The following is a 13,335-nucleotide window of genomic DNA, read 5'->3' on the forward strand; positions in this document are numbered from 1 at the left end:
CCTGTCCTCGCCGCGCGCGGCGTCGCGGAGTCGCGGCGACCGCTACTCGCAAACAGCGCAACTCTGAGTCCGTACCTTTGACGCCTGCGACCAGGACCGTCCATAGTGGGCGGGCGAGGGGGGGGTTTGCGGGGCCCGGGGCAACTCACCCACCGCATGGGCGCCCCCCACCCCCCCCCCCCGATGGCTTCAAACTACCGCCCCCTACTGGACATCTGTGAAAGAGAGCTTTATAGCTCATCGGATTCCTCCAGTATGAATACATATTCTGATTCCCCGCATACCCTGGGGATGGCTCTGCGTGCAACCTGCGATGCCACGGAGCGGATGTCGCGCGAGCTCGGCACGCGGAGCCGTTCTGCGCAGCCGAGCTTGCGATCCCGCTCACCGCCGAGTTGACGCCGTCGTAAAAATCGCCGCTACGATTTTTTCTATTTTTGTATTTGTTCGGCTGCGCCAAGCGGGGCGGGAGGGTCTCGCGACGCGAATTCGGTCAGAGCCGTCGCGTGACCCTCGGCCCCTTTTCCAAATCTCCACGTGAACGACGTAAGGCACCTGCCCAGAACCACGCTGCCCGTGCGCGCCACGACACTCGCTCAGCGCGCCGCACGCAAGCCGTCTCTTCTAAAGCTTGCGGATCGTTGCCTTCAACGTCACAGCGCCCCGCGTGTTTTTGTGAAGATGATTCGGTAAATGTTGACTGTGAGGTCGCCCTGTTTGCGGCTGCTCCCGTCTGTGTGTGTGGGACTGGGGAGGGAAATCAAAGCAACAGTTTCTGACTGACAGTCACCTAAACATGAGACCGCTTTAGTCGACTGGACCGAGCGACTGCAATAATCGACAGACTAAGACTAACATGTCAGCACTCGAGTTTGCTGTCTCCTTGTCAGTCGACACCCTGGACACCCTTGCAAACGGTTTGTTCCACCTTCAGGGATTTTGCAGTGAGATACTTTAATGAACAAAACAACAAGACTTCAACATTGACATTCTGACTGAAATGATCACTGGTCAGCACTGCTTCTGGCGTGACTCCCCACTCTCTCTTCCCTCGTCTGCTCCCCCCCCCCCATTTCCTCCCACCCCACCGCAGCGCCTCGACCCCCACGGAACGTCAGCGTGTCGTTGCAAACGACGACGGAGCTTGAGCTGAGCTGGCTGTCGCCCAGCAGCTCTGTGGACGGCTTCAACTGCACGCTGGCACTCGCAGGCAGTGGCAATCCGGTGGTTGCCTGGAAGTCGCTGCCCGCCTCCGAGCTGCGAGTCAATTTCTCGGGGCTGCTGCCCGGCGCCACGTACAGCTTCACGGTCCACAGCTACCGCGGCAACTTGACGGGCGATGGCGTGCAGCTCAACGCCACGACCAGTACGGCGCTCGGGGGGGGGGGGGGGGCGGTCCGTGGAGAGTGTGGAGCTGCACTCTCTCTCTGTGCTCACTCTCTCTGTGCTCACTCTCTCTCTGTGCTCACTCTCTCTGTGTGCTCACTCTCTCTCTGTGTGCTCACTCTCTCTCTGTGCTCACTCTCTCTGTGTGCTCACTCTCTCTCTGTGCTCACTCTCTCTCTGTGTGCTCACTCTCTCTCTGTGCTCACTCTCTCTGTGTGCTCACTCTCTCTGTGTGCTCACTCTCTCTGTGTGCTCACTCTCTCTGTGTGCTCACTCTCTCTCTGTGTGCTCACTCTCTCTCTGTGTGCTCACTCTCTCTCTCTGTGCTCACTCTCTCTCTGTGCTCACTCTCTCTCTGTGCTCACTCTCTCTCTGTGTGCTCACTCTCTCTTTGTGCTCACTCTCTCTCTGTGCTCACTCTCTCTGTGTGCTCACTCTCTCTCTGTGCTCACTCTCTCTCTGTGCTCACTCTCTCTGTGTGCTCACTCTCTCTGTGTGCTCACTCTCTCTCTGTGCTCACTCTCTCTCTGTGCTCACTCTCTCTCTGTGTGCTCACTCTCTCTCTGTGTGCTCACTCTCTCTGTGTGCTCACTCTCTCTCTGTGTGCTCACTCTCTCTCTGTGCTCACTCTCTCTCTGTGTGCTCACTCTCTCTCTGTGTGCTCACTCTCTCTCTGTGCTCACTCTCTCTGTGTGCTCACTCTCTGTGTGCTCACTCTCTCTGTGTGCTCACTCTCTCTGTGTGCTCACTCTCTCTGTGCTCACTCTCTCTGTGTGCTCACTCTCTCTCTGTGCTCACTCTCTCTGTGCTCACTCTCTCTCTGTGTGCTCACTCTCTCTGTGTGCTCACTCTCTCTCTGTGTGCTCACTCTCTCTCTGTGCTCACTCTCTCTGTGTGCTCACTCTCTCTGTGTGCTCACTCTCTCTCTGTGCTCACTCTCTCTGTGTGCTCACTCTCTCTCTGTGTGCTCACTCTCTCTCTGTGTGCTCACTCTCTCTCTGTGCTCACTCTCTCTCTGTGCTCACTCTCTCTGTGTGCTCACTCTCTCTGTGTGCTCACTCTCTCTGTGTGCTCACTCTCTCTCTGTGTGCTCACTCTCTCTCTGTGCTCACTCTCTCTGTGTGCTCACTCTCTCTGTGTGCTCACTCTCTCTCTGTGCTCACTCTCTCTGTGTGCTCACTCTCTCTCTGTGTGCTCACTCTCTCTGTGTGCTCACTCTCTCTGTGTGCTCACTCTCTCTGTGTGCTCACTCTCTCTGTGTGCTCACTCTCTCTGTGTGCTCACTCTCTCTCTGTGCTCACTCTCTCTGTGTGCTCACTCTCTCTCTGTGCTCACTCTCTCTCTGTGCTCACTCTCTCTGTGTGCTCACTCTCTCTCTGTGCTCACTCTCTCTCTGTGCTCACTCTCTCTCTGTGTGCTCACTCTCTCTGTGTGCTCACTCTCTCTGTGTGCTCACTCTCTCTGTGCTCACTCTCTCTCTGTGCTCACTCTCTCTCTGTGTGCTCACTCTCTCTCTGTGCTCACTCTCTCTGTGTGCTCACTCTCTCTGTGTGCTCACTCTCTCTGTGCTCACTCTCTCTGTGTGCTCACTCTCTCTGTGTGCTCACTCTCTCTGTGCTCACTCTCTCTCTGTGCTCACTCTCTCTGTGTGCTCACTCTCTCTCTCTGTGCTCACTCTCTCTCTGTGCTCACTCTCTCTGTGTGCTCACTCTCTCTGTGTGCTCACTCTCTCTCTGTGCTCACTCTCTCTGTGTGCTCACTCTCTCTGTGTGCTCACTCTCTCTGTGTGCTCACTCTCTCTGTGTGCTCACTCTCTCTCTGTGCTCACTCTCTCTGTGTGCTCACTCTCTCTCTGTGTGCTCACTCTCTCTCTGTGCTCACTCTCTCTGTGCTCACTCTCTCTGTGTGCTCACTCTCTCTGTGTGCTCACTCTCTCTGTGTGCTCACTCTCTCTCTGTGCTCACTCTCTCTGTGTGCTCACTCTCTCTCTGTGCTCACTCTCTCTCTGTGTGCTCACTCTCTCTCTGTGCTCACTCTCTCTGTGTGCTCACTCTCTCTGTGCTCACTCTCTCTCTGTGTGCTCACTCTCTCTCTGTGCTCACTCTCTCTCTGTGCTCACTCTCTCTCTGTGTGCTCACTCTCTCTGTGTGCTCACTCTCTCTCTGTGCTCACTCTCTCTCTGTGTGCTCACTCTCTCTCTGTGCTCACTCTCTCTCTGTGCTCACTCTCTCTCTGTGCTCACTCTCTCTCTGTGTGCTCACTCTCTCTGTGTGCTCACTCTCTCTCTGTGCTCACTCTCTCTCTGTGTGCTCACTCTCTCTCTGTGCTCACTCTCTCTCTGTGCTCACTCTCTCTCTGTGTGCTCACTCTCTCTGTGTGCTCACTCTCTCTGTGTGCTCACTCTCTCTCTGTGCTCACTCTCTCTGTGTGCTCACTCTCTCTCTGTGCTCACTCTCTCTCTGTGCTCACTCTCTCTCTGTGTGCTCACTCTCTCTCTGTGTGCTCACTCTCTCTGTGTGCTCACTCTCTCTGTGTGCTCACTCTCTCTCTGTGCTCACTCTCTCTCTGTGCTCACTCTCTCTCTGTGCTCACTCTCTCTCTGTGCTCACTCTCTCTGTGTGCTCACTCTCTCTGTGTGCTCACTCTCTCTCTGTGCTCACTCTCTCTGTGTGCTCACTCTCTCTGTGTGCTCACTCTCTCTCTGTGCTCACTCTCTCTCTGTGCTCACTCTCTCTGTGCTCACTCTCTCTCTGTGCTCACTCTCTCTGTGTGCTCACTCTCTCTCTGTGCTCACTCTCTCTCTGTGCTCACTCTCTCTGTGTGCTCACTCTCTCTCTGTGTGCTCACTCTCTCTGTGTGCTCACTCTCTCTGTGTGCTCACTCTCTCTGTGTGCTCACTCTCTCTCTGTGTGCTCACTCTCTCTGTGTGCTCACTCTCTCTGTGTGCTCACTCTCTCTGTGTGCTCACTCTCTCTCTGTGTGCTCACTCTCTCTCTGTGCTCACTCTCTCTCTGTGCTCACTCTCTCTGTGTGCTCACTCTCTCTCTGTGCTCACTCTCTCTCTGTGCTCACTCTCTCTGTGTGCTCACTCTCTCTGTGTGCTCACTCTCTCTCTGTGCTCACTCTCTCTCTGTGCTCACTCTCTCTCTCTGTGCTCACTCTCTCTCTGTGCTCACTCTCTCTGTGCTCACTCTCTCTGTGTGCTCACTCTCTCTCTGTGCTCACTCTCTCTCTGTGCTCACTCTCTCTGTGTGCTCACTCTCTCTGTGTGCTCACTCTCTCTCTGTGCTCACTCTCTCTCTGTGTGCTCACTCTCTCTCTGTGCTCACTCTCTCTCTGTGCTCACTCTCTCTCTGTGTGCTCACTCTCTCTGTGTGCTCACTCTCTCTCTGTGCTCACTCTCTCTCTGTGTGCTCACTCTCTCTCTGTGCTCACTCTCTCTGTGTGCTCACTCTCTCTGTGTGCTCACTCTCTCTCTGTGCTCACTCTCTCTCTGTGTGCTCACTCTCTCTCTGTGTGCTCACTCTCTCTGTGTGCTCACTCTCTCTGTGTGCTCACTCTCTCTCTGTGCTCACTCTCTCTCTGTGCTCACTCTCTCTCTGTGTGCTCACTCTCTCTGTGTGCTCACTCTCTCTGTGTGCTCACTCTCTCTCTGTGCTCACTCTCTCTGTGTGCTCACTCTCTCTCTGTGCTCACTCTCTCTCTGTGCTCACTCTCTCTCTGTGTGCTCACTCTCTCTGTGTGCTCACTCTCTGTGTGCTCACTCTCTCTGTGTGCTCACTCTCTCTCTGTGTGCTCACTCTCTCTGTGCTCACTCTCTCTGTGTGCTCACTCTCTCTCTGTGCTCACTCTCTCTGTGTGCTCACACTCTCTCTGTGCTCACTCTCTCTCTGTGTGCTCACTCTCTCTCTGTGCTCACTCTCTCTGTGTGCTCACTCTCTCTCTGTGTGCTCACTCTCTCTGTGTGCTCACTCTCTCTCTGTGTGCTCACTCTCTCTGTGTGCTCACTCTCTCTCTGTGTGCTCACTCTCTCTCGTGCTCACTCTCTCTCTGTGTGCTCACTCTCTCTCTGTGCTCACTCTCTCTCTGTGCTCACTCTCTCTCTGTGTGCTCACTCTCTCTCTGTGCTCACTCTCTCTCTGTGCTCACTCTCTCTGTGTGCTCACTCTCTCTCTGTGCTCACTCTCTCTCTGTGTGCTCACTCTCTCTCTGTGTGCTCACTCTCTCTCTGTGTGCTCACTCTCTCTGTGTGCTCACTCTCTCTCTGTGTGCTCACTCTCTCTCTGTGCTCACTCTCTCTCTGTGTGCTCACTCTCTCTCTGTGTGCTCACTCTCTCTCTGTGTGCTCACTCTCTCTGTGTGCTCACTCTCTCTCTGTGTGCTCACTCTCTCTCTGTGCTCACTCTCTCTCTGTGTGCTCACTCTCTCTGTGTGCTCACTCTCTCTGTGTGCTCACTCTCTCTCTGTGCTCACTCTCTCTGTGTGCTCACTCTCTCTCTGTGCTCACTCTCTCTGTGTGCTCACTCTCTCTGTGTGCTCACTCTCTCTGTGTGCTCACTCTCTCTGTGTGCTCACTCAATCATAAAGAGGACAACGATGATGACGGTGACAAATACGATGATAATGATGATGATGACGACAATTACGATGATTACAATGATCATGACGACGACGATGATCTTGACGACGACGACGACGATTACAATGATGATGACGACGATTACAATGATGATGACGATGATGATGATGACGACGACGATGACCCCGCTGCATTGCCATCGTCTCCGCAACAGAGCCCCTGACGGCGGTGAACGTTCACGCCAGCAAGACGTTCTCCTCCATCACCGTCACGTGGGACGCTCCGAGTGGCAATTTCGACTGGTTCACCCTGAGCGTGGCGCCCACCGACAACAACTCCTCCATGGCAGAGTGGCGCGTCTTTAACATCAGCGACGGCACGGGGCTCAAGCAGCGGGTGGTGGGGCTGGTGTGGGGCATGAGCTACAGCGTGGCGCTCTTCACCGTGAGCAACGGCGTCAAGAGCTCCGCCGCTTTCCCCACCAACTCCGACAACGGAGTTCTCTCCACAGGTACGGGGAGGGGAGCGGGAGGGGAGCGGGAGAGGAGGGGGAGCGGGAGGGAGGGGAAAGGGAGCAGGAGGGGGAGTGGAGGGGGAGCGGAGGGGAGCGGGCAGGGGAGTGGGGACAAGAGGGGAGTGTAGTGGGAGGGGAGTGGGAGGGGAGTGGGAGCGGGAGGGGGAGGGAGGGCGAAGGGAGCGGGAGGGGCAGTGGAGGGGAGCGGGCAGGGGGTTGGCTTTTTCCGCTACCGTATCCGAGCCAGGCCAGCACAGGCCCCTCACGGTGTGGATGGTTCTCCACTGGCTATTTGCCGAGCCGAGACATGGCCACTCCGTGATACGCTGGCCTCACAAGAAGACATCTGAATCTGGCTTGGGGCCAAGCAGGGCCATGGGCGGTACTCGCGATGCGTTAGTTGCGTGCGATGTCGGTAATTGCGACTCAGTTTGCTGACATCAGCTGCCTGGATTTGAACCTGAGCCCCCCGGTTATCTGTGTTTGGGAGTTTCATCGACCTGCCGGTGACGCGAGGATTACCGTCGGACGTCTGCTTCGTCGAGTCATGCTCCGCGTTTCTCTTTACTCAACAGAGAGCTGTCCGTCTGGAGGGTTGCCCGGTACTCATTGCAGAGGTGAGTCCTCGTCGGCCTGTGTCGTACTCCACACAGAGCAGTCACAGAGCAAAGCGGCTCGCCACCTCCTTCCGTAGCGCAGCCTCGCGACGGAGACGTTTGCCGCGGGAAAAGTTCCACCGTTTCAGGCGTACATTTTAACGTGTGGGTAGTTATTTGTTTGGGCGTAGCGTGGCCTCTGATTTGGGAGGCGGAATGAATGGGCACAGCACAGTCGATCGACAAGTTGCCAAACCACCGGACCGGTGTGGAAGAGTTTGCCAAATACGCCCGAAAGGCTCCCTGTAGTGGAGGCCCTTTCGCCAGCGGTAGCGTGAGCAAGCAGCTGCATGCCAGACTTCTTGAAAGATGCGCGATACCCACACTTTACCCCGCTACACGCGACATGCCGATCGGCTGTCTGTGGTGCACCCATTTATTCTGCTTTCCCCAGGGAAAGCCTCGCTTGAGACTCTCTCATGGAAAGGTCTGGCGGTTGAATTATTACATGAAAAAACTTAAGATGCGCACTCGTGTTTAAAAATGATCGTGCTTCCCCGCAGATTTCAACCGGTATGAAGCGACGCTGCGGATCGACCGCGTGTTCGACAAAAACCTCGAGTCTTTGACGTCCAAAGAGTTTGTGGCACTCGCCGCAGAACTGAAGACCGAGGTAATGCCCCCCCCGCCCCCACTGGCCGTGAGCAAACTCAGCCCCAGGGAGCCCTGGGTTTGTACAGCAAGTGGGGGTCAGAACTAATTGTCAGCTCAGGTTTTAGTCCCAAAAAAACTAAACTCAATGGAAAGGTAATGAATAACTTCAACATGTCGGCTTTAACACTTGTCATTGGATATTGACTCACTCTCGTCTTTGCCTCGTTTCTATCTCTCCTCTCTCGCCTAATGCCATCTTTTTCACCGGCTCTCCATTATCGCTGCATTTGTCTATTTTCTCTCTGTCACTTCTGTCATCTCACTTGGAGTTTATAAAGGGGTTTGTGGGTGGGCGCTTAAAATAATTTCTTCTCAGGGCGCCCCGATGAGGCCAGCACCACCACTGCATTCGTGCGCTCTTTTGGCCTACATCAGACGTGGGCAGCCTACGGGCCGAGGGCCGGACACATCCCATGCCGCCACTCGAGGCCCACCACTTTGGGCTAAACCCAAAGGGCTTCCTGTGACACTGCATCTGTCTGCAAATCTTAGCGGTGGTGGCCCCGCTGCACGTGGCTGCTGCCTGTAATCCAGCGCTGCGGAGGCAGCAGCAGCAGCAGCAGCAGCAGCGAGGGGTTGGTGGATCACCGCACACAGATGTTGTCAAACTCTCTTCCGGCGGGCGTCGAGTAGGTGCCCGTTACTCTGGCTCGCCACGAGAAGGCCATACAGCAAACATGAACTCCACTCCTTTCCATCTCTACGGCATAGAGAATTGCCTTCTCGCGCTCCTGGGATTTTTCGGGCGCTCCGGTTTCTTCCTGCATGTGAATTCTCATAAATTGGCTGATAACATCTCGATATATAGAGGACCGTAGAACTTGGGAGTGGGCGGGGATGGGGAGATTTTGTGCCGGCTCACCGCCTGGCTGCTGCTGCTACCTGTCCCGCTTATCTGCGATTCCTCCTCGCCCCTCCGAGTTGTTCTCTCTATTCCAGACTGAGCGAATACTGTGCGCAGCTTTACGGCTCGAAATGATGATTGTTATTGTTATAATTATAAATGGCTCTCGTCAATCTGCCCTTCTGCCTTGAAATCTGTCTGCACGCCTCATCTCAACGCTTCGCCTCTCCAATTGCCGTTGCAGCTGGACCGAGAGATGTCTAAAAGGCTGGACTCCTACGTGGGCGTCACCGTGAAGAGGTTCTGGAACGGGAGCGTTAACGCAGACCTGAATATCCTCCTGAGTCCTGGGAATGTCTCGAGCTGGTCGGAAGTGGCCGACGCACTGGATAACTCCACCAAAAACTTCATTAACATCACCATCCTCAACGTCAGCATAACAGGTGGGTGACGTGGGCCTGGTGGTGGCACGTTTGTCGCTTGTTACGGAGGTTTCTGGTTCAAGCCCTGTGGACACCCTGGTTAACGCTACGGGTTTATTCACGCTGCGGGTGTATTAACGTTGCAGGTGTATTAACCGGTGGACGTCAACGAGCCCGTGATGTTAATTGAGAGACAGAGCAGGCCACGTGTGCCAGCATCACCGAAGGATCGTAACCTTATCGTGGCTTGTGTATTTCAATGACCCTCAGAGCTACGTCGCCCGGAGTCTTGTACTCCTGGTAGGGTTTCTCCTGGCGAACAGTTCTGGGGGAAGGTTCCAGACAAATAACGTTTAAAAAATCCCCTCATGAATGGTTAAAAAATACAAAAATCAGAGAACTTCGCCTGGACAAGGTATACCGGGACACCCCCCTGGAGTCACCCCTGGGGGTGACGTTCGCCGGCCAGAGCCTTGTGGCCGGGTGACCCCACACATGACCCGGTTGGGCCCATTGTGCAATGGCTACGTGGTGCCATCCTGCGGGCCCACCATCCGAAGGACGAAGGGTGAGGGGCGGGTGTGCAATGCCAGTATCGCGGTGAGAGTAATGGTCTCAGACGGGCTGGACCTTGGCGACGGACAATGAGCTATTGGGACGTGGAATGTGACGTCACTGGGGGGGGGAGGGAGCCTGAGCTGGTGGAGGAGGTGGGAGGGTACCGACTATATATCGTCGGTCTCACCTCCACACACAGCATTGGCACTGGAACCAAACGTCTCTATCGGGGGTGGTCTCTCTCCTATTCCGGAGTAGCCCCTGGTGAGAGGCGGGTGTGGGGATACTCACAAGCCCCCAGCTGGGTGCTATTCAGCTGGAGTTTGTCCCAGTGGATGAGAGAGTCGCCTCAATGAGACTTCGGGTGTCAGAAAGGAAAACTCTGACTGTTGTCTGTGCTTATGCACCAAACAGCAGTTTAGAGTATTCAGCCTTCTTGGAGACGGTGGGTGCAATGCTCGACAGAGTGCCACCTACCGACTCCACAGTCTTACAGGGCGACTTCAGTGTTCATGTGGGAAATGATGGAGATACCTTGAGAGGCGTGATTGGGAGGAATGGCCCCCCTGATCTGAACCCGGCCGGATGAGATGTTATTGGAATTCTGCGCTAGTCACGGAATGTCAATAACAAACACCATGTTCGAACACAAGGATGCTTATAAGTGTACTTTGTAATAGAGCACTTTCGGCTGAAGGTCAATGATTGACTTTATAGTTGTATAATTGGACCTAAGGCCGTATGGGCTGCACACTCAGGTGAAGAGAAGGGCAGAGCTGTCAACTGATCACAACTTCATGGTAAATTGGGTTGGACGCTTGGGGCACCGACCAGATAGAAGTAGAAGGCCCAATCGAATAGTGCGGGTTTTATGGGAATGTCTGGCGGAAGACCCAGCATGGAAAGATTTAAATTTCCACCTCCGATAAAACTTCTCCTGCACTCCAGGGGAGGTTGTGGACATTGAGTCCGAGTGGACGGTGTTCAGGGCCTCGATTGTGGATGCAGCTGCGAAAATCTGTGACCTGAAGGCAGTTGGTGCCTGTCATGGCAGCAACCATAGGACCCGCTGGTGGACACCGGTGGTGAGGGAAACTGCCAAGTTGAAGAAGGAGGCTTTCCGAGCCATGCTCGGATAAAAAAGTCTCCCGACTCGATTGAGAGGTACCGGCTTTGCGAAGAGTGCGGCAGCTGCAGCAGTCGCTTCAGCGAACGCGTGGGAGGAGTTTGGAGAGGCCATGGAGAGGGACGCCTTACGGGAGGGGCCTCCGGGACGTGGCCCAGGCTGTTCTCAGTAAGGGTGGCGGTGTAACATTGACCTCAACTTCGGAGATAGTCGAGAGGCGGAAGGAACACAGAGGAGCTCCTTAACGCGGTGGACATGCCCTCCTCTCAGGATGCAGCGCTGGAAACGGCGGGGGGGTGGGGGGTAGGATCCATCACGGCTGCTGAAGTTTCTGCGGCGGTCAAGGGCCTTCGAAGCTGCCAGGGTGGACGAGATTCGCCCAGAGTTGTTGAAAGCACTGGACAGTGTAGGAGTGTAGGAGTTAACGTGCCTCTTCAATGTTGCATGGAAGGCGGGTACAACACCTCTGGATTGGCAAGCTGGGGTTGTGCTTCCCATTTTTATAAAAGGGGACCAGAGGGTGTACTCCAACTATAGAGGAATCAAACTCCTCAGCGTCCTAGGGAAAGCCTATGCTAGAGTGCTGGAGAGGAGGCCCAGCCCGGTACTCGAGCCTCAGATTCAGGAGGAACAATGTGGATTCCATGACGGTCGTGGAACAATGGACCAGTCCTTTTCTTTCTCACAGATGTTTGAGGGGTCATGGGAGTAGTCTTCTCTGGTCTACCTCTGCTTTGTAGACTTGGAGAAGGCATATGACCGTGTTCCCTGCAATGTCTTGTGAGAGGTGCTGCGCTATCCGGTCCCTCTGTTCCCAGAGTGAGAGCTGTGTCCGTATTCTTGGTGTTAAATCAGAGTCGTTCACTGTGGGTGTTGGACTCTGCCAAGGGTGCGTCTTGTAGCCACTCCTGTTTCTGATTTTCATAGACAGGATATTTTCATAGGCAGGTGCAGCCGAGGTATGGAGAGGTGGCGTCCCTGCTTTTTGCAGACGACGTTGTCCTCTTTGCCTCGTCAGTCTGTGATCTCCAGCGTGCACTTGAACGATTTGATGCCGAGTGTGAAGCGGCTGTGATGAGGATCAGCATCTCCACATCTGAGGTCATGGTTCACCCCTGGGAGACGGTGGATTGTTCTTTCCAGGTGAGGGGGGAACAGCTGCCCCAAGTGGAGGAGTGGGAGCGAGAGATCGGCCAGCGGATCGGTACGGCGTACACAGTGTTGCAGGCGCCGTGCCGTTCCGTGGTGGTGAAGCGGGAGCTGAGTTCTCAAGCAAAGCTCTCGGTTTACAGGTCGATCTACATTCCCACCCTCACCTATGGTCATGCGCTGTGGGTAATGACCGAAAGGATGAGATCACGCGTACAAGGGGCCGAATTGAGGTTTCTCCGCATGGTTGCTGGGCTCACTCTCCATAAATGGGGAGAAGCTCGGTAATCCGGGATAGCCTCGGAGTCGAGCCGCTGCTCCTCTGGATCGAGAGGAACCAGTTGAGGTGATTCGGTCACCCGGTAAGTTTGCCCCCCGATAGACTCCCCCTGGAACTCTACCGGGCACATCCCACTGGGCGAAGGCCTCGTGGCCGGCCTAGGACATGCTATGTCCCTCGGCTGGCCTGGAAACGCCTGAAAATTCCCCAGGCAGAGCGAGAGTCTGTCGCCAGGGAATGGGAGGTCTGGACCACTCTACCCAACACACTGCCGCTGCGACCCTCACCAGGACAAGCGGGTTGAGAAACGAAAGAAACGTGAACCAGCCCATTATGTTATTCGAGAGACAGAGCAGGCCACGTGTCGGTGTCACTGTCCAAATTTCCTCCAAAATAAAATTTATTGTAATAACCGACAGCAGCATCGCCCCCCCTATGGGCAGACTAATGGGCAATTGCCGGCCAGTGCTGCGTCACGTCGTCTCGCACAGGCACAGCTGTTATCAGGGGGTGCCCTATGCTAAACCACAGCTGGGCAACGGAATTATTGAGGTGAGATGTGATGTTAATCTTTTGAGGTTCTGGAGCATCCAAATGCCCTATTAATTTAAATCCCTATCCTGAAGTTGTGGTTCAGTGAATGCTGAATTAAGTTTCATGGGGCCTTGGGCCTGTTATAGTGTTGGAGCCCCCCCTTCTCCTTTACGGTTTCCTAGATTCACGTAGAGACTCTTAGACTTGGAGTCAAAAGGTCTGGCACAGATGGATTCAATGATTCATTGTTCTACTGCTATCTACGATATTTCACACTTGGAAGCCCAAGCCTACGACAGCTGCTATTCCCAGCCAGTCATTATTCCATCCAAGCACGGACGAGGCTCGTTGCCGCTTAGCTTCAGAGATCTGACGAATTGGACGCGATGGACGACGGAAAGGTGACTTGTGTCCTCGAGACACTAGATAGCCCACAAAAGCTCACTGGCCTGAGAAGTAAGGGGTTGGATTCGGCGGATCAAGTGAGTTAGTAAGTTCGCCACGTGACCGTAACAATAATAGCTCTGCGGCCATTTTGTCAATCCATCGTTGTTTTTGCCATGCTTTACCGTGCCGGTCGGTGGGCTTTGGCGTGACTCGAGCGAATCTTTAAATCGCAGGGTCGGGAGAGGC

At 54.7% G+C, this 13,335-nt stretch overlaps 1 protein-coding gene across 1 annotated transcript in view; it reads left to right on the plus strand.

Annotated features, from left to right (window-relative positions):
• The first annotated feature begins 291 nt into the window (after positions 1-291).
• LOC144938111 (uncharacterized) overlaps positions 292-13,335 on the plus strand; it is a 19,072-nt gene continuing 6,028 nt past the window's right edge. Inside the window, exons 1-6 of the mRNA XM_078865809.1 lie at positions 292-343; positions 1,094-1,366; positions 6,180-6,476; positions 7,055-7,096; positions 7,639-7,805; positions 8,878-9,076. Of these exons, the coding sequence (XP_078721935.1) occupies positions 292-343; positions 1,094-1,366; positions 6,180-6,476; positions 7,055-7,096; positions 7,639-7,805; positions 8,878-9,076 (1,030 nt within the window). The remainder of the gene's footprint in view (positions 344-1,093; positions 1,367-6,179; positions 6,477-7,054; positions 7,097-7,638; positions 7,806-8,877; positions 9,077-13,335) is intronic.

The sequence above is a fragment of the Lampetra fluviatilis genome, chromosome 21 (assembly GCF_964198595.1).
Source record: "Lampetra fluviatilis chromosome 21, kcLamFluv1.1, whole genome shotgun sequence".
Lineage (NCBI taxonomy): Eukaryota > Metazoa > Chordata > Hyperoartia > Petromyzontiformes > Petromyzontidae > Lampetra > Lampetra fluviatilis.